The following is a 26766-nucleotide window of genomic DNA, read 5'->3' as shown; positions in this document are numbered from 1 at the left end:
TACCGCGTGGCTTTACCCGCGTTAAATTTGTAGTTCAGAAAGAATCAGAACAAGTTGATTTTTCGGGGGATAAAGAGTTGCAGCGTGATAACTGATAGGGCTGACGGTCATGTTACAATCTATCCACGTATTTCTGGCTCACAGAACACGCTACTGCCATCCTTGCTAGTGATTTTTGTAGCTGGATATTGAGTGTCATGATCATGAAACTTCGCGTTAAGGCTGCGGTATAATGACCCCGCCATCGCGTTTTACAAAGTACCACTGAAACACAAAATTTTCTTAATGGCACTACCTATTTGTCTTATTTTTCGGTAACCGTTAATTTGCAGCCGATATATAGTTTCGCAGGCCATCATTCACGCTAGTTATAAAACCGTTAACGTACCAAACACGTAAGTTATATATTTAACGTTATTCAAACAAACGAAACGCTAGTCTCACTCAATGGCAGCTCGTCAAGTACAATCGCGTTGAAAAGTTTGAAGAACACCGCCAGTGCTACCAGAACAACTTCGTAAAACAGACATGAGTGTTGCCAACGTTGTTAATAGTTTTATGGCTTGTTGAGTTACATATAGGAGCCGTGCTAGAGAAACTTTGTCGTTTATTAATTGAAAATACAATTGTTGCACGTGAATTGCTTCGTTGAACGTCCATAAACTTTATTGTGGTAGATACGATCTCAATAATACGAATGTTTTATGGATAGTAAAATGAATGTTGTTTTTTTTTTTTTGAACTGACGTAATTATAGTTGCGGCAAGCGATGACAATTTTCAAACATCGCGTGATAGATGAACGAAAATAATTACCAGTAAGTAATTACTCTCGTATACGAGAACGCACTACATCGGTCCCCATCGATCAATGGACATACATAAAAGCTATACTGCTCTACTATATTATACTAGGCTATACTATACTGCTCCTATACTTCTATAGTGGGTGTATTTATCGCCTTCTTTTCCTACGGTATTTCGTTAACGGAGCCTGTGACAAGATGACTGAATTATTTGACCTTAGTACAATAGCTGGGATGTCTTAAAAACGAGATGCATAATTGCCACGGCAGAAGACTTAAAATCCTGTCTATGACCCCGTGTGCGCTTGCATCTGTAACTTGCCATCAGTGAAATTAGTATTCGAAAGCTGAGTGTTCGTATCACAAGAGTGTAATTATTTCTGATAATCCAGTGGACTTTTTGGCGGGAATGCGAGGAGTGAAGTTGGGTGATTTTTTGTCTATTTAGTGTATTTCTTCAGGTTTAAATGTACCTAGTCAGGTCATAAGTTCTGTCACATGTTTAATGTAAAATAATTGAAACAAGTTTATTCATTATGTAACCATTCATATACCAAAATGAACTTAACAAAACATACATTCTTATGACACTAAAGTTTATTCAAAATGACCTCCGTGATTTTGAATACAGGCCTTCAATCTGCGCGGCCAGTCGTCTATCGCAGCACGAACGAGGTCCATGTCAATATCGGCGGCTACCTTAATCAAGGATGTCTTGAGTGACTCCAAATTGGGATGAGGCTTTGAGCACGCCTTTTCCTCCAAGTGTTGCCATATCTTGTCATCTAACGGATTCAAATCTGGACTGGAGGAGGGCCAGTCTTCGTGCCGGATGAAGTCGATTTCACGCGCCGCCAGCCAGTCTTGTGTGCTCTTCGCTCTATGAGCTGGTGCCGAATCTTGTTGGAATACCCAGTGCCTGTTATTGAACATGGTATGAGAAACAGGTTCCACAAGGTTCGTCAGAACTGTATTTTGATACACAACTGCATTCGTTTTTACACCTTTCTCACAAAAATGTACCTCTGTTAAGCCCCAATAAGAAACTCCCAACCATACCATGAGCGAGGATGGAAAATGACCTCGTTGGACACGCGGAATACGGTTGCTCGCTTCTTCACTACTGTGTGCGTACACCTTATCATTTTGTTTGTTGTAGCTCTCTTCTACGGTAAAAATTTTTTCATTCGAAAAAAGAATTTCCCGATATTTTTTTCCCGCGTACCGCTTCAACAAAGCGCGGCATCTCTTCAGTCTCAGGTCCATTAGACGAGCATTCAAACGATGTCCTGTTTTTCTTCGATATGCCCGAAGCCCTAAGTCTTCATTTAACACCCTTTTCACCGTGGTTCTGTTTAACCCCATCTGAAGGGCCAACAGTGTCTGCTTACGTTTGGGATTTCTTTGAATTCGCGCCTTCACAGCTTTTATCACTGCTGGAGTCCTAACAGACCGAGGGCGACCACTTCTTGACCTGTCATCTACACTAGAGTCTTCATTGTATCATTTGATGGTACGATAAACGAATCTTTTGGTTATATTCAAATTTTTCAATATGTTAAAAATTTGAATTGGCGCGTAACCGCAACGATGCAACGCAATAACTGCAACACGGTCTTCTTTAAGCGTCCACTCCATATTTAAAAATGAGTAAAATTCTAAAAGTATACATTTTTATTTTCATGAACAATTCGAGATTCGAATTCAATAAACTTTTTTGTGGCCAGCATTCTAAAAGAAAAGTTTTTACTGTGTGACAATACTTATGACCTGACTAGTTATAATGACGATGGTTTATCATTATCTCATTTCATTTCATTTCATTTGATGCCAAGTTTCATATTAATCAACTTAATTTCATTTCATTATATCATTTTTCATATAAAAAAGTTTTCATTAAAATTGAAATAAGACTTGACCTAAAGGTCTTGGTTACCAGGTCATAAAATCCCTTAAAAAAACAGTACGATCGTATAGGCAGTAATTTGGCGCGATAATTTGTAAACACGAGACTATGTTATGGCTCAGTAATAACAATCTATTTTAGGGCAGCACATAGTTGTTTTGTAATAACGCGCGACACTCCCGTCTTATCGGCGACAGACATCTGATACTAGGGGAGTGGCATCGCTTACCACACTTACATATGTGCATTAAGCTTATGTTGTTGTTCGATAAATTATATTACGGAAACCACGTTATTGGAACACTAATTTCAAATGTAATAAATAAATAAAACTAATATTATAACATGAATTTTCTTGTTAAATGTACAAAGCATCAACAATTATGCATGAAAAATTCTATATTACGAAACAAACCAAAAGTTGTATTTTTTTTTTATAAATAAGAATATAATATGTTGTAACAATTAGAGTATAAATGAACAAGTAGATCCATTTCAAATGGAGTAATATTAAGAGTATTGGATAAGGTAGATAGAAATCATTGCGCCCAGTTAGTATTGCTTACGTTTAGTTGACCTTCAGCAGGTTCGTCTTAGCTTGATCATATTGCGTCTTACAATGCGCGGTTAGAGTATTAAGCAAAAACGTCAGAGTCTCCGTTTAGGGAATAAACGTAGGGGTTTTATTACTTAATAAACCAACGGTCCAAATGCTATTAATCGCGAACTGTAAATATCTATGCAAATCTATCTTGTGACTAAAATAAGCGCGATTCGGTTCTTTTCAGTTATTAAATGCCTTCACATCAAAAGTCACAGATTCTTTGCAGCAGAAATATGTATACTGATGATATCCTACCATCTAGACTCTCCATATGCCCTTTTTTATTACGGTTCAAAATAATTACACTACATTTTAATTTCATATTAAAGTTATCAACCTAAATTTATTTTTGAATCTTCTTCTTATCAGCCCATATACGTCCACTGCTGGACATAGGCCTCCCCCAAGCCTCACCACAAAGACCGGTCCTCATCCAGCGGATCCCCGCGAACCTCAATAGATCGTCGGTCCATCTTGTGGGAGGCCTACCCACGCTACGTCTTCGCTACGCGGTCGCCACTCAAGAACTTTCTGGCCCCAACGCCCATCCGTTCTACGAGCAATGTGTCCTGCCACTTCAATGTCGCAATCCTTTAGGCTATGTCGGCTACCATGGTTTTCCATGGTTTATTTTTGAATAATTAGTTTTAAAAGACGAAATAGTATGTAGAATATTTTTTACGCAATTTGGGTATTAGGTCCACTGGCGAGAAAATGATTTGTCGTCTCTGGCGTCTCGTCTTCGTGTTCTCCTTATCAGAACTATGTCCTTACACTATTTAACATAAAGTCTAGTTCCCGTTTTTTGTACGTAATATACCAATTTGCCCCCACTGACCATTATTTGTCTACTTCTACTACTACTACTAGTACTACTACGCTGGACGACTCCAGCTCATCTCTATTTCGAATAATTATTTTAAATGGAAACAAAGCTGTGTGGCCAACGCAATGAAACACAAATTTCGAACAGGGCGCTCCGCTAAGCGCTCGTCAACATTAAGCCGTGCGTGGTAATTGTAATTGCTTACATTTAATAATTGATACGTTTGGGAAAGCAGCCTCGAATAACGTGTTTAAATTCTGAATCATGAATGAGCCACGCGACAGCAACGACTAAGTGATATAAATGAATTTTTAACTGCGTAATTTGTGTAAATTGAAAAACTTTCACTCTGAGAAACAATAATTGGAACGTAATTTTGGAACGATTGTTTTTTTTTTTTTTATGAATTACTAACGGCCCGCCTCTGCTTCGATCGGATGGCAGCGCATAGGTTGTGAAGAATATTTTTGGTATTTTTTTTATATCTTGGGTTACATTATTGCAGTTTTGGTGAAGAATCCCTATTTTTTTTGGAAATTTAATATAGCCTATGTCACCCGGGGATAGTGTAGCTTGCCAGCAGTGAAAGATATTTTCAAATCGCTTCAGTAGTTTCAGAACCTATTCAATACAAACAAACAATCAAATCTGTCCTCTTTATAATATTAGTATAGACATACGACATAAATCAGCTAAGCTAAGCTATACTAAACTAAGCTAGGTTAAGCTAAGCTAAGTCAAAAGTAGGCTCAGATGTGCTCCTGGAATTGCTGTTGTACATGAAATATCGATGACCACTCAAGCTCAGTTAGACTCTATACTCATTTTCAACAATTGTGGAATAAAAAAACGTATGTCGAACGTAAACTGTAATGATTAGTTATGATAGATATGACGATTGACAAATAATTTCATGCACATTTAATATCTAAATCTAAAAACACGATTCTACGCTAGCGTCCTTTTTAATGTCTGCAATTTATTTTATTGATTTTAAATTTTTTCTTCTTATCTTTATATTTATGCACATAGGTATGTCATTAAAAATTTAATACATAATAACATAGATTTTGTAAAGTAAAATATCTTTATTATCATTAAACTAAGGCCGTGATCAAAAGGGTCATAAGCAGATTGAGGAGTGAGAAAATGTAAATTACTTAAAATGAACGCTAAATTATAGTAAAAGGATATTCTAATTACTATTCTAATAAAACGAATCATCGTCTTTATTATTAGAGAAATTCTTTATCGCGTGACCTGTTTCATTCAAGAAATCCCTTTAGAATGTGCTTACAAGACGTAGCAATATTTTCACGAGTAATTTACCCCTTCGGTACCCATTATCGAGTGCGTTCAGCCTTTCTGACCCACATTAGCCTCATTTACAGAGAGGCAGTCAAGTGTTTGGATTAAAATATGAATTGAAATCATTTGAAAAACTTTTTAAGTTCATTCATCATTTGAAGAAGTTCTAAGCTGTAGGTAGAGGTGTGACTATACCTCACTCACTGCTCAGTGAATAAAAGTCTGCTTCTAATGACCGTGAATCTGTCAAAGATTTTATTTAAGTCTATGTTTATTTGAAAGATAAAGATTCGAATTGACATTACACATTAAATATAGTGTATTTCAAAAAATGTTTCTAAATATGTACATATGGCGAATTCCAAACACCGATATATAAAAATGTTTCGATGTAAGTTAACTCTAATTTAATAATTGCATGTTTCAAAATTTTCGCATTGTTGTTCTAAAACAAAGAGCAGATTAAATTTAGATTACATCAATACCCATTAAGTAATAGTCATATCCAAAAGATTTTCTTAAATCCATAGTCACTTGTGACCCTGATTTCGGTCCTGTCCTGTGTCTCGTATTCGATACGCCTCCCGGTTCCCATAAAGAGCCATCTTTTGCTAGAGATAAAGTGGCCTGACGACCTTGACACCCGGACAGAAAATTTATAGCAGCCACACTCCTCTATTAATAAATTTAAGACATTTTTATTTCTCTTGGTGCTTTAGAATCTTTCATCAATGATTTAAAACCATCTGTAATTGAAGACGAAGTATTTTATCTCATAAATTACTGAGAACTACATTCAGATAATTTAAACCATCGTAAAATTTAAACGTAATATAAAAAATCCTGCAATCCTTCATACCATCCGGCTTTGGAATTAGCTCCCCTCCACGGGGTTTCCCGAGCGCTATGACAGGTCCTTCTTCAAACGAGGCTTGTGGACAGACTTAACGGTAGGCAGCGGCTTGGCTCTGCCCCTGGCATTGCTGAAGTCCATGGGCGACGGTAACCACTTACCATCAGATGGGCCGTATGCTAGTCTACCTACAGGGGTTATAAAAAACAATTTTAGGTGTGATGTTAGCCAACGTTTCGGTTTTTGTCAAGCCCTCACTAAGACGCACGGTCCTGATTACGGTCCTGCATAACTTTTCATAATATTCGATAAACCTCCTTGTTATATTCCCATAACGAGCTATCTTCTGAGAGATGAAGTATCCAATTGGCCTCGCTGCCCGATCGACGATTTATACCACACATTCACGTGAAGAATTCCTTCAATATGTCGATAATTTCGTTCAGTGATGTGTTTTTCATGTGGGCCTGGGTAAAACATTGGTGATTTTTACTCAAAGCCCATATTTAGAAGTACTTTATAGTATTGGGCATACTACATTGGGGTATTTATTATAATTTTTTGTTTTAACGTTCTATATTGGAATTCCCAGCCCGATAATAGTCGAAAATATTCTAATAAGAATAAGGTCAATGAAACTCGTATTAATATCACAAACGGGATACAGACGGCGAATATTTTAAAGAATTGCTTCTTTTCAATTTCAGAGCAGTCACTTTCTAATTATATTCTTAGATACAACACGAAAACCATAATTCGGACAGAAAATAGAAAAATGCTTCTGCACAAAAACATTTAGATTTGAAAAAAAATAGCAGATATTCTTTAGCCTGCTTTAGTTTCATTTAAAAAAATTACATTTTTAACAGATAGTAGAAAAGACCAGATAGATGGCTTATTTTTGTAATTTTAGAATGTTCCTAATTTTCATTATTCAAGTAGGACGAACAGTTTTGTAGGTAAACCTTTCTATGCCGATACAACATAATCGAAACTTCAATCTAATGTCTGATATTGAAGAAAATTTCAATACAGAAAATCTGATGAATAATGACGTGACGAAAATGTCCAATGATATTCTTATATTTACCGAGAATGCTCCCTCAATATTCAAATTGTAATTTAGAACATAGTTACCATCATAAAATTGCCAAACTTTAATCAAAAAGCTATTTTTATCTAATAAAAATTAATTCATATTTTAAGCAACTATTCATTTTAGAAAATTTTGAACCAAAGTACTGAATTATGAATTTCATATAATAGCGAATGAGGTAACTTACACTACAGCGACAATGCTCGTCTACTTATGTACATGCGGACTCATAAATAAAAGAAAGAGACAGAGAGACAAATAGATAAAGTCATGTGGAGAGGTAATGGTGTCTTTTAGTCATGGATAGGAGGCCACGCGGTCACCCCAAGGATGCCTAACTGACAATGTAATGGAGCGTCGATGACAATGAATAAACGCAATCGAAGGAGAAGGATCTTCAGTACCTACAACCCTCCAAGATTAGGCTTTCATTTTTCAATAGTATTACACTAGCATGGAAACGAATCACGCCCTAAGCACGCAAATCAGCTCGTCACTGGTGCTCAGCAGTGAGCACCTCTACCCGTAGGATCCAAGGTGGCGGCCCCACACGTGCCAACTTGATGGAGATGGTCCGATAATCCTGGATAGCCCTGGCCGTAATGGCACGCTGCGTCCTGCAGCAGCTTCGTTACCCTCACGGTAACGGACTGGCGCTGTACGGGAGCTTGGTTTATAGCTAGCGACCTATGTGGAGGCGGCGTTATCAGGAAGAAGCTGGTCCATGCATCGGCCGTCCCATTTGGGCTATTTAGCCTGGAGACGAGGTTAATGAAATAAACGCCAAAAGTTCGACGACTGAGCCATGAGGTACAGGAATTATACCCCAACCCAACCAGCCACATGAATCCACAGGACCAGGGAGGACCTTTTGCTGAAAATAACGTCGAAGTCCAATCTTTTAATCCAGCCTACGATGAGTCTCTGATATTTTCTGACAGCGAATTTGTTCTTGTCACTTATGTCTTTTGACATCCTTATCACAGGAGAAAATCTAAAGAAAAACGAATGGCTAAACCTAACTCTACCACTACTAATATAAATCTTTACCTTAACACATCTCTTCAAAGTATCCATATAAATTTTAAAGTCTGTTAAGTAGCAATTGTAAAGCTATCTGCAAATCTATTTCATTCTAAATAATTGCGTAATCAATATTCAAGGTATGTAGAATCAAAAGGTTATATGTAGCTTTTTAATTAACCATTACACAGGCGTATGGCAACCTTTGATGTTGTTGAAATGTATTTAAATTACGGCTTATTGGGAACATAATTAAACCTGTATTTTCTGATGTTACAGTTAGTAAAATCTAAAATTACAAATTACTAGTATTTTACGAAAACTTTTCAGTGAATGTGTAATAGCGAGTCGATTCACAATAAAGGACCTACGAAAATGAATAGGTTGAATTATTTTAATATAAAATGATACTATCCTCGAATTTCTTTTCTAAAAGTTGGCTTTATTGTTATAAAAAGGCAGACAATAACATTAAGTTGCTATTGGTATTAAGTCAGTTTTGGAGACATCACAGCGTGAACAACACTGAGAATTAATTTAGAAAAAATGAGCCTACTTCAAGATGCTAGCCACGTACAACCCCATCACTCAATACATCGGGGGTTTGATCCTTTCGGCGACGGAAGGTTCGCCATCACAGACATCATTACCTCAATGACAAACAACACGTCAAACTCAATGCCAATCAAAATGTAATTACAATTCGCCTGTCCAATCGCGGTTTAAGCCCTTGGTCGGTATGTCAAAATCAGGAAATTGCCCGTGCATACAGACCGGACTTTGCATATAAGCGAACCGCAAATCGTGTTAACGAAGGACAACATCCCCTAGGGGGAATAGCCCCTCTGATTTGCTTACCGACAAGCCCATTACTTGCTTGCCTATCAGAATTTCGCGGTCAGAATACAAATTTCAAACGCACATTGTACGTAAAAATGTAGGTCGCACGTCAAATATTTTGTGGGTATATGCAAATACACAGATTCCGAATTTTATAAAGATATCTTGATATTGGAAAAGGTTTTCGTTTAAGGAAAGTTTATTTTTATTTGGTATATAGTAAATAAATTTTATTGGGTTTTTAAATATGCAGTGCAATAGTTATTTATGGTAACAGTAAATTGTATAAAATATAATTCAGAATAGTATGTAATATATGTATATTATAGTCGTATAACTACATAGTCGTTCTAAATACATATCTTATTAACATAAGTTCACTGACATTTGAATGAACTAAAAATATGCAGCTAGTTTCTTTCAGAGATCGGGAGACAAACTTTCATGGTCTTGAGCGGTTAACGAAACTCATATATAACAAAATGTAGCCTTGCCATAGTCTCAATTGCTCCCTAAATATTAAATTCATACTAAAATACGCGATTGCTTTGCGATATAAATTTTTTGAATGGTAATATTAATTTTACAATTAGAAAGACAGTTGAGTAGAAAATTAATTCAAGAACTAGAAGTAGATGGTGACACGGTCATAAAAGGAAAGATTGCGTCACTTGGATATAGAGAAAAAGGAAGAAAGAAAAAACACTCGTAAACTGGACTGGTGGACGAGCTCACAACCCACCTGGTGTTAAGTGGTTACTGGAGCCCATAGACATCTACAACGTAAATGCGCCACGCACCTTGATATATAAATTCTAAGGTCTCAAGTATAGTTACAACGGCTGCCCCACCCTTCAAACCGAAACGCATTACTGCTTCGCGGCAGAAATAGGAAGGGTGGTGGTACCTACCCGCGCGGATTCTGAGGTCCTACCATCAATAATAGACAGTGGGACATTACAGTCTTTCATTAATATGAGTAGATGTTATTGTATACTTTTGATAATTGGTCGAACTGATGGCCCACCATGGTGTCAATCGGCAATCGGAGCCCATAGGCATTAATAACTTAAACGCCGCCATTCACCTTAAAACGTAAGTTTATAAGTTCTGTTTAATAGTACAAAGGCTGTTGCACCCGTCAAATCGCAATGTTTCACGGGAGAAATAGGCAGGATGGTGGTACCTTTCCGTGCAGACTCAAAAGACACCCTACGACCAGACATTACGCAAATTATAATTTTTGCGTGTTAGATTTTTACTACACGAAATTTTGCCTGCCTTGTGGAAGTTATTTGTGAACAAGATGACCAGTAGTAGCGTATACCAGCCGGGGATCGGGTACCCATATCTTGTGATTAATAGTCGAAGAAACAATTATCGTGCAAGATAAAAATGATTTAAATTTCACTCAAATTTTCTTTGTCGTTAAAACCCCAATTATAATTCTTCCTCATCTTCTTCTTGCCCTTATCACACATGTGGAGTCGGCGTACGATGTCCTCTTATCATGCTGCGTAGGGATTTAGCATGAGTTTTACGAGCGGCCGCTTGCTTGACTTCAACCGGCCTTGGATTATATCTCCAAGTAATATATCCAATGCAACGTGCCACTTGCTGGGAAGGAACTTTTTATATTTTTTCTTTTGGTGTTTCTTGCACTTCACCCGTGTTGGCTCTATGATTTGCATTTTATTATTTTAAAATTTTATACTAACATTTATGAGATTTTCCATTACCAAAAAGGATAAAAATATCATAGAATATGTCACATATTATATATTAATATGTACAGTAAGCGCTCAGAAAAAACAATATAATAAATAAATATAATTATATTATATACTCTAAGTTAAAAATTAAATGACATAAAAATATATAATAATATGTAGAAACAGCTAAATAAAAAAAAAGCATACACTTTTTCAAGATATTCAAAATGACAGAGTCGCTTTATAACTAATCTCTGGAGTTGAGTCAACTTGATTATTCTGAATTACGGTCGGTTGCAGACGCTTGCAAAATTAAGATTCATTTCGTTTCTAATGGCACCTCGTAACTTTGCAGCAATGCTCCTTGCGTTAGAGATCTTGCAAGCTAAGGTGAAATTTAATAGTCTATAAAAATAGTCTTCAATATTAGTATTCACTTTTATTAGTCTAATAATATGGTGTTTAGGCTACGAATAAATAATTATTTATTCGTAGTGTTTAGGTAAATATTAACCATTATTGTAATGTTTAAAAATTTATATATTACAATTTTCGCCCACTTCTTGTATCATAATCATTAAACTTATCGAAAGTTTATACTTCTGCATTTAAAACTATAACATGGTAATTTAATACTGACATGATCTAATGATAAACGTTTTTGGAAGATGAGTAACACAGATTCAAGGTATATACCTTAAGATAATAATATGTATATGCCACAAATTATTCTTAAATTTTATATTAGTTCTTAGATTTTAGGGCTTGGATAAGCAATTGCTGAAAATTACGACCCTTGAGATCTTTGTGTCAAATCAACATTTACCCTTGCTGCTTCATTACAATGCCAACACAGATCTACTGTATTCCGATAGTAAAATTTTAACGAACTTTACTTTTTGATTGAATTCTAAAATTACTTTTTGATGAATCTCAAGACTTGGACGGATTTCTAAAATTTGAATTTAAAAATTAAACTAATACCCAACCGATATATGCATACATGTGCGCATCCAAATAATTGATTAAATTTTAATAGATCTAAAGTTTAATAAACTTAGTCTCCGTTCGCAGTTCAAGAAAAATACTAATAAACTGCATTTAATTTGTATTCCTCTTTTGTAAAAGTCCGAAACTTTTGATGTGGAAGAGTGTAGTTAAAATATTTATATTTTCAATGTGTTATTTTCGATTTGTCCGTTCACCTTCCGATATTCTTATTAATGGCGATACATACATATACTATCAAGTAATAAAGCCAATGACTTCTATTGGCTTGTCCGAACTAATTTATTTCCTGTTCGGCTGACATACTGGCACGTGCCTCTGGACTTCGGAAAGTTTTCCTTTTAGGTCTTTCAATTGATAGTAGTTCTTTCGAGTTTTGTTCGAATTTGTGTCCTTTTCGTGAGCCCTCTTGGGAATTAAGTGATTGAGGTTTGATTTCAGTATTGAATCAGTAAATTTTATCATTTATTTGGCTAAAAGTGTTGACTGTCTTTTTGTAGAAAATTTGTTTATCAAGATTGCAAACATTTTCATAGCTTACATAGTGTGGCTAACAAAGTGCACAAATATCTTTATGAAATTCTAAATTCTAATGATATGAATGTAACCTCTATATGATTTATGACATAAATCTTAAAAGAGGTTAATATGTTATACAGGTGACAGCAATGGTAATTTTGAATATTGAAACATTAAAACATAGATTATACACTTAATATATTAGAGACATTAAAAGAAGGAACATTAGAAATATTAAAACATTTTTTGAATATTGATTTATAAAAAAAAACATAAAAACTGGTGAAGCAATATCTTTAAATGTTGTTTCTCTATATAGAGCAACTCAGTTTATGTTATAGTTTTACTACGCTAAACTTTATTTTGATGTGAATAAAATAACACATTATTTGAATAAAACTGAAATAATAAAGAACCATTTGTAACAGTGTAATGCACTAACTACAACAGACATAAAATGTGTTGCACCTAGATATCAGCCGATATTGGAATATCCGCAATTATTCGTACTAGTGGCCGGCCGAGTAGGCGTGAAATCCCGAATTGAAGGAGTGCCTAACTAAATAAGTGGATTACTTGGTTGCCTTGGTAACGGCACTTCTGAGCCTCCGCTGGTACTTAGGATGATGGTACTCGATAAACGTATTGCGGTCTGAATTTACCAAACACAAATCGTGACTTCTTCACTCGGACTATAATCTTTTTTTTTTTTTGATTTTTATATCCGAAATCCCGTATGAATCGAAATTAATAACAACAAAATTTCCCAAGATGGACAAGCTGCTTAGACATTCGATATAAAGAGTCCATGGTAATCTTAATGTTGTCTTTGGGCAGTAATAAAAGTGCCTTTGTATACCTCAACAAAACTGATTCGATGAGAGCTTCAATAATATCCGCCCGAAGAAACAACTCTTGATATAGTTCTAAGCTCAGAGGTTTCAGAACAGCAGAGGTAACGAATATGCTGCGGTGCAATTTACAAAAGTTGGCTTTTGTAGGGTTTGCAAACTAGGGTTACTGTCTAGTGTCTCGAATATCAATCTATTTACAAACCCTGCAGCGATAACACAAAGTCATCAGCATAAAAAATTAAATTCGTCGCCAGATTTATTACGAGTATTTAAAGAACTCAATTTTTTTATAACATTTTATTTTGCAGTGGCAAATACATTTGAATACAATTGAAAAATCTGTAACGTCCTTACGCGTATGTTGTACATACAACTTTCCCTTAAAAGCCCTAGATAGAATTTTATCTATATATTAATACGTGAAAAAAAACTTTGTACCCCTTTTTACGAAAATCGCGCGGACGGAGGAATATGAAATTTCCCACACTTATAGAGAATATAGAAGAGTGCAGAATGCTAATATTTTATTTAAATTATGCATTAATAATACATTAAATCATAAAAAAAAACATTACACACACTACCATATATTTGATACACACATTTATTATATACTCTTTGTTTACTGTCAAACTTTTGTATAAAGTCTGTGCTCAAATTGAGAATAGTTTAATATTGTTTATCGTTAATATTATTTGTTTATAGTGTAGTCTTGGCGAAATCTGTGATTATAGAATTTTAATAGTCTTTGACAACAGGACCATAATAATGTTCAAACTTATAATTTCAATTAATTAAAGTCGAATTTCGACTACTGCGGGACCACTAGTATTAAAAAATTAGTAAATATTTACTGTTCCATGCCCATATTTTTCGCTTTGGTCACGTCGATCAAATACCGTCGACGAATAGATGAAAAGTGCAGTTACATTTTGACTGGGACCCATAATGTTCTATACTCACTTTTATTTCCGCGCTCCACTATCCAATGTGGGAATAGCCATAACAACTGTCAACCCAAAGTTGACACCCACATCACACTAGGTGGCCCGCGATTATCCAAACATTAAGTTTTAAATAGAAAACAAAAGTATCATTCTCATACATCGCTATGTCCCGTGACTTATAAGAAGAAAAACAGTTTTATTGGCACTTTTATACTGGTGAAGCAATCGTACCCATGCGAATCGGGTAAACCAAGATTTATATCCTTCGCAAGCTTAAGCCTGACATACGATATTGTCAGATCTATTCAAAGAAAGATTCAATATTTCCATTTGTATATTTCATATTTTGAATTTTTACCTTGCTATTAATCGTGGTTAGGAATACATCACAGACAATTTTGCAACTACTCTAATATTTATATGTTACTAGCTGACTCGGCAGACTTCGCAGTGCCTCAATCGACAAATAAAAGAGCTAAACTTTTGTATAAAATAAACTTAAAACAAACAAAAGGAATCCGTCCGACGGGGGGGACACCAAAGGAAAAACAAAATTGTTATTTTTATGTAATTCCGAGCATTTTCATATTTATCTACCTTTTAAACCTTTTCTAGACTTCCACAAATAATTCAAGACCAAAATTAGCCAAATCGGTCCAGCCGCTCTCGAGTTTTAGCGAGACTAACGAACAGCAATTCATTTTTATATATATAGAGTATTCCATTGTATCTTCATGCTGATCAACCTGCCGACGTACGGCGCTTGGGACGCTAACGAGGTGGGAACTGCTTTTATGAGGATTAAATCTAGGAAGATTAAGTTGGGCAGATCGGCGCATCAGCTCACTACTGGTCCGGTAATAAGTGGAATAGATATTCAACAATTTTTTTCTCCGTGGATTGAGAATTGTGAGGTTTCAATCAAAAAACTCAATAGTATACCCAGAGACACAATACGCCAACTTTCTTACCGAATGTCCTCAATCCTCAAAAGGCAAATCCTCATCTATCTAATAATCAACAGAAAGCAACGTCGATATCTTATGTCTAACCAACCCATTCATACCATTCATTAAAAATAAACCTACCATTGCCATATTGATTTTATTTTAAAAGCTTAACATGTTAAATTGTAGTAGCCTTGTATTATAAATTTATTTTTCTTTTTTTCAGGTAATAATAATACATCGTTTTTCGAAAACAATACACACGGTTGTAAGTGACAAGCGAACGTGAGTATTCTCTTAAACTTGAGGGTATATTAAAGCCAGCGTTCCATTACATACACAAATGCAATGCACACCAGTGACTTATTATGTGAATGCCACCGGAAGCAAATCCTCTCAAGTTATACATGCTAATGCGGATAGCATCTGACTCCTAATTTGGCTTCGATTTTGAAATTATTTCCGAATCGAATGTATATTTCTTTAAATGATTTCTTTTACGCATACCCGCATTTTTTATATTATCTGTACATTTTTTACTCAGTCATGGCGCCTTTTTTATAAATATTCAAATATTTTATCTAATAATTACTGTCAGACTAAAAATATATCTCACCTCCACAAAATCGACTTATTATTTGTCCCGAGCGTGGACACCATTGTACAATACAACTGAGACATCAAGCTCATTTCTCAAGGTGAGTAGTAGCATTTATCTTGTTACTTCTAACTGATTTGATTAGAACATTTTTGGGACGTTAATGCACTCTAACATACACTATGCACTATGTATACTAAAGAGCTTACTTAAGATTCTGTCCAATCTCAACAGAAACGTATTTTTTGAAGAGCGGATATTTTGTTAACCAACCATAATCTTATGTGCCAAGAGATAGCTTCTTTTTTTTAAAAAAGCAATAGAGGAAATGTTTTTTTGACAATAAAAAAAATGTAAGTAGCTTTCTTGTTGGAGACGACAGAGGAAAGACCATCCGCAGGGTGAGCTGTTTGTTCGATCGACCAACGCGACGGCTCGAATCTTCTTTTACGGGACTTGTAAACATACTTAAAATCAAGATTACCTTGAAATTGTTGTTAGCGTGATTCAGGTTTTAGTACAAAAAATATACAATGTGATAGTTACCTTTGTTAAAATTTTGTATGATTATTCCCAGTTTTATAAGCTATTGCATAGCTCTTATCGCGGGTTTTCAGCGCGGCGACCGAATCAAGAAATTCCGTAACAAAAATAAAACCTAACACCCCCCACACCGCCTAGCATGTAGCTCGCGTTCAACACATTCACACGTTGCGCTTGTGTAGTGTTTGTGAATAAGCGCGCGGCGTGACGTCGCACTGCATGCGCATCATCAAAAGTCTGCCCATCTCTCTCTCGCGCGGTCTAGCTTATGAGTGTGAAGGGGACAGTTAAGGTTTTGCTTTTGTTAATGTTTATAACTATAGCGTGGTCTTATTTTTTATTGTTTTAATATTAATTTATTATTGTCTAATTTAATGCATAAGTTGATAAAAAATGCTATACAATAGCTTTACCGCGGCAGTCCCCGAGGGCCACACGTGATTTTTTTCTTCTAAAAACTTAATTACAGAATAATTTGTTTATACATTTAAAATATTTTAGTAACTATTATTACCTTAATTATTTGTTTGTGTTTACTCACAAGTTTGTTCAGAGTAATTTGTATATATTTCCTGTAATCCGCTTTGGGTGTCTGTATGTACTATTATCGATGTTCTGAGCACGACATAACTCCTTTAACACATGTGCCCTTGATACTATGTGATATCGAGCCAAAGACTTTGTACAGAAGTTAACAAGATAGTTATTAATTTGGAGATTGTTTCGTCTTTATTGCTGTTGTTTTAAGCTGATCATTTGTCGATCAAGGTATTTCTCAGAGAGTGATAATTAGAAAAAAATGAAGCTACAGAAGCTACAGAAACTTAATATTCAAAGAAGTAAGAAATCTAAACTATAAGACAGCATAAAGGGCTCGCCGGCCTCAAAACGATATCTCCAAAGTTCGTGTGAAAAGATTTCCGTATGTAGTTGTTATTGTTCCGATGTATTTATTTTTGGTAGCCATTTATTATTCAGAGAAGAAACAGAAAAAGTCTCGTCTTTTGGTTCATTGCAATGGGTAAACTGCTGAAGGTACAACCCAGGGTGTGTTGACATCAGACAATCCGGTCATAAAAGTCATGGCATGATCGACGACGATGTTCACTCACCATCAGTTGACAGAATACTCGTGTTCATTGTTAGGCAAGAAATATAATTGCCTGTGCGGATTCGCAATACATTTTAGCACTAAATAAATGCTTGATGGTGATCACTCTACGATGGTATAATAATCAGAGATGATTCTATTAAAAAAAGGGAAATTTTGAGGCCAATTGAAAGCTTATATTCGTCTTAGATGTTACAGATACGCGATAAAGGTGGACAGGTATGTATACACGTAAGGAAGACTGTGGTAAATTATTTATATTATTGAATAGCAATGTAGACTTCGTATCAATGATGCGACCGTCACAATTGAATTGGAATAGTGATGTGTTTATTAAATCCAAAGACTAACACATTAATACCGTGAGATCGAAACTGGAAATGTATTAAAGAATTAACATTAAGATGAATTAACACGTACTAACTGCGAACTTGAAAAAATGCTTACAGTTAAAAATACACGCTGGTATTGTGGGCTCGCACGGAAAAATACACAAATTCACAAAACGAGATCGTTTCGTAACCGAATAATAACGTTGTCGGGTCAGCTAGCTAAAATATAGAGAAAAATATACGCACGAAAGAAAAAACACATTTCCTACATATGTATTACTCGGAATAAGATTTCCGAGTGACACATCAAAACATTACTAAGTAAATGTTTCGAGAATGTTCCCGTTATATCAAATGCAATAACGTTTCCGGGTCTCCATGTGCCAGTGACAGCCTTATAATATAGTTGACTTAATTACGTTTCTTACTGAGACTAAATAGTATTAGTGGTCTAACGTTTGTACGTCGGGTGTGATGTAAAATGAAATATAAAAAGGATCGTTTTCGTTTTAGCGACTTTGTTGCAAATTGATTTAATACAAAACTGACTTTTTGGCGGGAACGCGAGGAGTGAAGTTGTGTGATTTGTTTTATTTTGTCTATTTAGTGTTTCTTCAGGTTTAAATGTGTATAGCGGTGGTTTATTAACTGTTTAATATCTGTGAAAGTGCACAAATGTGGGAAAATGAAACAAATCAGCTGGACGTAACTTCTCGGTATCCTCCAAAAAGTCCACTGAAAAAATCTTAGTAAATGACCACCATTTTACTGAGATTATATTTCATCTTATATCATCTCATTTAATCTCATTCCAGTTGATTAATGTCTCAAATTAATCATCTTCATTTCATTTCACTCCTTATTATCATTTTTCATAAAAATATGAATATAAATTAAAACAAGACATGACTTAAAGGTCTTAGTTACCAGGTCATAAAATCCCTTAAAATAATACAAAACTATGTATCGAAACTATACAGCTTACTAACCTATCTCGTAAACTTCAGCGAATTTCGAGATTTATCAAATAATTTTGCAGATCTTCACTATATTTTCTCAATTGATCGTTAAGAAAATGCATTCTCCTTCTATTTTACGAGGAGGTATATAAATATAAGTGCTATTAAATTTTATTTATATGATCCACACATTTCATTGCCTATTCTGAAATAGACACAAGCCACTAATTTTCTCCCCGGATCTTCACAGTGGGTCGCCAATTCCAATCCGGTTGTAAGTTCTTTGAAGCACTGGTCTTACTAGGGCCAGTGTTAGCAAACTCTCTCAGCTCACGAGGTAGGGAAGAGAGCTGGTAGTGAAAAAAAACTTTTCTGATATTAATCAAAATTCAAAATTTAAAGATATGTCTTGTTGACACTAAGTTGGAAAGTTTCACCGTAATACCTAGAAGCACTTTACTTGTAACTTAGAACTTATGTTCTGCTTATTAATTTAATTCAGTTGTACCAATTGTACTTTATTTATAGGTTGACTTAACGTTGATGTAATATTTAAATAAAGAATTAGAATTATCGTTTAATGCTATCAAAACTAATTTTGGTATGAATAGGAAAAATTAAAATAAAATTTTCACATTAAAATGTTGAGACCATCAGAAAATACTATATTGCTTTATAGGATTTAAGATAGATACTAACCAAATAAGCATTAAGAATATTCGAGAAGATGGAATACGATTCGAATTTTGATGTATAATGTACATAAATTAATGACATTTGACATTGACATAATTAATAGATGTCATATTGACATATCGATTGCTGTTCCAGTGGCGAGTCCGCCGGGAGGCGCGGGCGCACCGCGGGAGGAGGCGCCACGTCCTCCGCCGCTCCCCACGCCCCGCAACGGCACCCCTCCCAGTAAGCACGGCCCTAACAACTTGGTGGCTTTCCTGATGCACATTTTTTTCTTATCTAATCAAATCATTTACTATTTTCCTGAAGATAATTTGTGACTTAAGAGATCGTATAAAACAGCTATTTACAAAATAATAAGACGTATTTATACTAATTTCAAATGGACCAAACAGTCCAAAGCATTTTGTTTTTATACGAATAATGATTGAAAGAATTCGTTTGTTTTATTCGAAATCCGGTGCTCGAAAATGCGAATATTCATTTTGATTAAAATGTGACTTCCGGACAGCCGCCATGACAGTTCGTGCACGTTTTTTTTTTTATTCAACGTTGGTTTCGTGGATTCGGCCATGCATCCCTCACGCTTTTGATTTATAGAATTATTCAATAATTTGAACCTTTTTTTTCTTTCTTTTTAGTGAATTTCCTTTTGTAGTTATTATCGTTCTAGAAAACTTTTTTGGAATGACATTTCAGCGCCACCTTGTCTTATCTATTTATATGATGGACCTACACAAACACGATTTTCATTACGTTACGAGAAGTCTAATTGATAATTTACTATTTTTTAAATCATAATAATATGTCTTCCGAAGAATTTTACTTAAATAATTAAAATATGTGGAAAATAACTTTTTTTAAATTAGAAAATTGGATTTATCTGTAGGTACATATTTATAAGAGAAACATTTCTGTGATTAAAATCACATGTGATTTTAGAATTTTATTCCACTGCTACTGATAACGTTAGTATTAATAGAAAGAAAAAAAACGTTGAGAAATAAACATAAAAAGGCCTCGGCGTTGCTGACTTTGAAATTTGAGTGAATGATTCGAATTTTCAGGCCACCGCACACACATTAAATTACCTGCTTTTGGACGACTGATTTTATTCACTTACCTCAAAGATAAAAAATAAATGATACTTTTGAGACTAAGTACACGACTTTTTAGAATTTCATTGTAAAATTTTATTTTAATCTGTCATGTATAAGTTTGTATGACCTTCTAGCAGTTTTGTATGACACAAGCATGTAGCATGCATTCATAATCACAATAGTAGTTATGTGCCTAGATTCTTTTAAAAAATATTTTTTTATTTGTTCTATTATTGTCTTTCTCTTTAAAAATTAAACTTTTAGATTATGGTTATTAACCGAAAATCTTCAAAAAACCATTTTTTTGCTGATAAAGAACATAACCAAAACTGCTATAATTACTTTCAGTGTAGGGTCAATGAACGATTTAGATTTTCTTTTAAATCACGTCCTAGTGGCGGCTTACAGGCTTCGCTATCCACTGAACACGAGTGTCGTGGTCATGAGTTCGGTATCACCTCCTAAAGCAAAAAAAAACATATTTTATTTTGTACTTATCTATAGTGCTTACCGATTTAAAGATCTGCTTGTAAATAAGCACTGCTCTTGCTTGGGCCTGTGTTAGCAACACACCCAGCTTAAGCTCCGTGAGCTCACCTACACGTCAAGGAGAATATAGCCTCTCAAGGCTATCTAATCAGCATAAGTAGAAAAAAAAAGTAAATGTATTACATAGAAGTTTTTAGTATTTCACTCATACTTTGTCCCTAGCATAGTTCAATACAGAAGGCGAAGCAATGTATCATTTTACAATACCTATAAATGGAACGATATCGTAAAAATAAGTCGTCAAAAACGTTGGTACCTACGCGTCGTGAAGTGCGTTATAAATTATTAATATTTGAGCAAAAAATAAAAACGATCTTTGTGAAATTATCGACAATATTTTCGCTGTAGTGTTTTTTATTGCGTTCGCCGAGATTCGATTCCCATATTGGGCAAACATTCGTGTGATGAACAGGTTTGTTTGCTCTTTGTCTCCATGTTTATTGTCTATTTATATATATATATATCAATTCAAATGTATATAAGTGTGTATGTCAGTCTCTGGTACCTATAACACAGGGAGTCCTAATTAAGGGCAGGATGACCGTGCACAATTTGTTAGCAGTTTTTTTTTAAACCTTATCGTAAGAAACATTGCTAATTGACATATACAACTCTGAAGTTGTAGATGAAAATGGAATAAAAAAATCTTATCGTATACATTTTGTCATTTAATATTCGTATAAAATTTTGTATAAGGCAATTAAAGCTACTTTTACGATTTATTCTCGCGTCAAAACTAAAGAAGACTGCAATTATTAAAATCCTTTTTTGTTTATTCCATTATTAAATTTTAATTATTTATATACTTATGAATAAAAAGTATAATACTTTTACGGATTAATTTTGTGTTTTTTTTTCTGTCTTGTTTATGTGATATCCGACCTAAAATCAGTGAAAACGAAATTTTTTAAGTATTCGAAACATCGCAAATAAGCTAATGACAATAAAAAATGTAAGACCAAACCGTAAAAGTGATTTTCATTACTTTAAGCATATCGTGTTTGTTATAAACTCACACTCATTTGTAAGCAATTAGACATCGGTGCAATGAAAATGCAATGCCATTAGCAATGATAGTATTTACTAATAGTAGCCATGTCTTCTGATAGCCATATTTACATTACAGTACACTTGATTCCGTTTTGTTAGGAACGTATTTTTTTTGATTAATTCAAATTCTATAGTAGTAGTGTTATTATTAAATTACTAGCGGACCGCTCCAGCTCCGCTCGGATCTTTAACAAAAATATCAATGATATTTGAGGTAGTTTTATTTTTTAAAATAAAAAAATTATAATAGTTAGACATATGTTGTCGCGACACATTTTGCAGGTACGCGATGTAAAGAGTATTTTAGGTAATTTTTTTACACCTTGGGTTATTATTGGAGTTTAGTAAGGATTTCTATTTTTTTTTCAAAAAAGATTATAGCCTATGTCACTCGGGAATAGTGTAGCTTCCAAACAGTGAAATAATTTTTCAAATCGGTTCTGTAGTTTCGGAGCCTATTCAATACCAACAAACAAATATTTCCTCTTTATAATATTAAGTATAGATTAGGCGATTCTACCCCTTATTACTTCTTAGTCTTTCAAACGTTCCGTAATAGCTTAATAGGTAATAAGGCCTTTTTAGATCCTTTTATGAGATACATAAGTCATATTCTGAGCACTTGTCTGGTGAAGTCATCTGAAATAATATAATCTTTATAGCAAATTGTTAACAGACTGTCAAGTGCCAAACCAATTTTGATATTTTTGAAAAAAGCGATCAAAAGGTCCATCGTATGGTGAGCGTTAATCGTCGCTTATGGACAACAGCAAAGCCAGGCACGACTAAGCTCGTTCAACAAGCAGTTTCCTTTGATAGATGAAATAGATTAAATAAATCTGAAAAAATTAGAAACTGTAACACATAAAGTAATCTGTCTTAAGGTATCAGTGATTAAATTCTAGTTTCGACCACTAATTCCACAATATTTGATGTAAGTACCTATTAGATTCAATATATAGTCATTACGTTTTGTATAAGAAAATTCCAAACGGAATGTTTCAAAAACAAAATTGTTCCACTGCCGCTTTACTTCAGGGTGACAGTTCAGAATTTATCGCCGTCAGATGCTAAGCTTTCTTAAGTGTGAGTCCCGTGAAAAGCTTCTTGGAAATAGGTACATGCGTCTAAAATATTTTTATCGAGCTTCAAGCTTGGATTCAACATAATTTACATTCACATTTTATTACCTAACTGCTATACGGAAAACTGAGATTTGAAAAAATATCTTGACTTCAAAGAACAGCCTTAGTTCTTCGTAGCGAATCTGAAAAAAATATCGTATCTCTGTTGAGTTGTAAAGTCATAAAAACTGGTCACATTTTGTTTTATTACGAAAGCAATAAACGCTTAGACACGATGGGTGACCTATATGGAGCTCGTATTACTAAGACGTGGCTAGCCAGCCGTTAACAAGAAACGACTCCTGTTATATTGCAACTAATAAGTTTAAAACCAATAAAACTTAGCCTTAGCCGAGAGCAATTTTCTTTAAAGAATCATAAATAAATACTTATTGTATATATTTCAAGCTCCTCAACTAAATCTCCTGACTGACTGATTTTTAATTGCATTATATCGCACGTAATGCATCACTACTTAAATTGAAAATTCTTCTTCTTCTTTTTCTCCACCTTATCCCACTAGGTGAGGTCGACACAGCTAATTTTTCTCTTCCATTCTCTTCTATCAGCCGTCATCTCAACACTCACTCTTATCTCTCTCATATCGTCATTCACACACTCCATCCATGTCTTCTTTGGTCGACCTCTTCCCCCTTTACCTTGCACTACCATTTCCGTACATCTCCTAATCACATGCATATTCTCTCTACGCATCACATGTCCACACCACGCTAACCGTCCGCTCTTTAATTTGTTGATTACCGGGGCTACTTTCACACTTCCTCTGATATATTAATTCTTTATCTTGTCTATTGGTGACTATTTTTAGTAAATTCTCTCAAGTTCTACCCGTGAGCTTACCTACCCGTCCACGCGTAGCTGGAATAGCCCTTAAGCTGCCAGCAAATAGGTTGGGGGAAAAACACCACCAATACGCCGTTAAAACATGCCAAGTTACTATTAACTTGCTTTACAATCGACGACTTTAATTGAAGCCCATTAATGCATAAAATTCTTTGTCTATAACCAGCAATGGTTGCGAAAACCATATTTATAAATGTTTATTGCAACCGAAAATAACTCGTTTACGTCGAAAATTGCTTATTTTCCTTCGTGCTACATTCCGATGAGAGGGTATACAAACCCTTTTGGATTGGCACATAAAGTAAATATAGAACGATACCAAGATACGTTGAATAGTTGATTTAACTTTAACACGAAAGGTCACCAAGAATATGTTATACAAATATCATGACATAAATGTTAATATTGTGTATATATATTACACGGTTAATAGTGTAGTTTTGTGTTTTTTTTTACTTCATAAAAAAATTGGTTAAATATTTTTGGTTGTTTTTGTTTGATTTTCATTTATGTTTACTTGTCGTTTTGGCGATTCAGTTAGAGCTTTGTACATTTGCAGTTGATAGTTGAGGTAAGGTTTTGTTATGACGTCACCAGAGTACGAGAGGTAGCGCGCTAGCAATTTAAAGATACCTCCCAGAATGTCTTGCGATAGTATCTACAAAGGGTCGGTCGGTTTTCACTATTTATTTATAAAATAATACAAGTTTATTCTTTAATTTAAATATGTATATTACAATTACATTAAAACAACATTCTAGTATTTTCTTATTCCAAAAAAATCCTTAAATTCGTGTTTAGATGTAGAGTATTATTAAAATTAAATGTAATATTAAATTATTAAAATATGAAAATTGCCAAAATGTATGGCCAATTAGTATGACCGAAAGAATATGCTAATTAATCATTGGACATAATTAATACTATTTCATCTCGCATTTTTTTTATTGTCATAAAATTTCCAAGAATTATATTACATAATGACAACACAAAGGCAGTAACAGGCAGCGGCTTGGCTCTGCCCCTGGCGTTGCTGACCAGTCCATTCTCATGGACCACTTACCATCATGTGGGCCGTAAGCACGACTGCCAGCAAAGGCAATAAAAATTATATATATTAAAGCTATAAGAATGGTTTTAAACAAATTTATTTCAATATTCAAAATCTTTTTATTTCCATCATTATGATGTGAATTATTTAATGCAATAAAGGCGATTTTAAAACGGCTTTATTGTCCTGTATAATCAGTCAGCCCTTCGAACTTGTTGCTTAGTAACGAAATCGAAACAAAACCCACACTAAGCTGTCGCTGTTAATTATTGAACTTAATTGTAATTACCGATGACTTATTACTGTATTTTCAAGCACCTTGCGACGAAGGGCTCGACAAGCGAATGAACCCATAGACACAGCCCACTGAGTTTCTCGCCGGATCTTCTCAGTAGGTCGCGTTTCCGATCCGGTGGTAGATTATGCGAAGCACTGCTCTGGCTAGGGTCAGTATTAGCAATACTCCGGTTTGAGCCCCGTGATCTCACCTACACACGTTAGGGTGAAGCTGAAATAGCCTCTCAAGGCTATCAGTATGGGAAGAAAAAAAAAACTGTATATATATTTTGACTGGTTTAACGAGCAGCTCTTTTTTAAATTTCTAAAATAGGTGAACAAGCTCACGGCCCACCTGGTGTTAAGTGGTCACCGGAGCCCATAGACATCAAACACGTCAATTTCGCCGGCCATCTTGTGACATTAGTTCTAAATCTCAATTTTTACATATAACAACTGCCCCACTCTTCAATCCGAAACGCTATACTGTTTCACGGCAGAAATGGGCAGGTTGGTAGTTTCTTTTGATACATTATAACATTTCACGTAGGTAATAACTTTCAATTTTAACGCAATCATGGGGCACTTACCACGTTTGTCTCCGAAGCAATCCCTCTATTAAACACAAAACATTCAGACAATTTAGTGGTCACATAATTTCAATTAAATTACTTACGGTTTACCCGGTTTATTACTTAACCATCTCTCAACTCTGAATCAATTATCAAACAATTTTTCAATAAAATTTAGTCTTCTTCTAGGTCTCAATAGCTTGGACCTGTTGATAAAATTATCGAGTACTTCAAACGATTTTCCAATTCAGATTACAGATAAGCCACTCACAGACATCAAGACGTCTGAACTATTGAATTCGAATGGAAGCAGACTGTAACACACTTGTCACGTGCAACGCTATCAAACGCAGGCCATGCAACATTAATTTGCAATTCCCAGTACGGGAGAAAAGGACTGCAGGTGGCGGGAATGTGCAAGACCAACATGGCTCTACACTCAACGTTCGCAACGCAATTTACATGCGACACTAACGCATTACGTATTTTCCTAACGTGGGTTAGGGAGCATAGCATTTAGACCGCGCTTGTGAATTCATTGCACGCTGCTCAGCATATCGATTTAACTAGTCGCGTACAGGTACCACTTTAGGAAAACTTTAATGGTGCAAATTACGATTACGCTAGTTCACAATTGTAAAGACAAAGACGATGTAACTCGGGAGGAATATCGAGAGATATTTTACCGCAGAA

At 34.9% G+C, this 26766-nt stretch overlaps 1 protein-coding gene across 11 annotated transcripts in view; it reads left to right on the top strand.

Moving 5' to 3' along the window:
* The window catches only part of Pde1c (Phosphodiesterase 1c), a 474080-nt gene that overhangs the window by 397657 nt on the left and 49657 nt on the right, over positions 1-26766 (top strand). For 8 of the 11 annotated variants that reach the window (XM_089727137.1, XM_089727129.1, XM_089727132.1 and 5 more), the window contains one exon: positions 19623-19712. The exons of the other annotated variants lie outside the window; for them this stretch is intronic. In XM_089727137.1, the coding sequence (XP_089583263.1) occupies positions 19623-19712 (90 nt within the window). The remainder of the gene's footprint in view (positions 1-19622; positions 19713-26766) is intronic. 11 annotated transcript variants of the gene reach the window in all.

This window comes from Bombyx mandarina, chromosome 04 (genome assembly GCF_030267445.1).
Source record: "Bombyx mandarina strain Sakado chromosome 04, ASM3026744v2".
Taxonomy (NCBI): Eukaryota; Metazoa; Arthropoda; class Insecta; order Lepidoptera; family Bombycidae; genus Bombyx; species Bombyx mandarina.
This window is presented reverse-complemented; position numbering and strand designations above follow the sequence as displayed.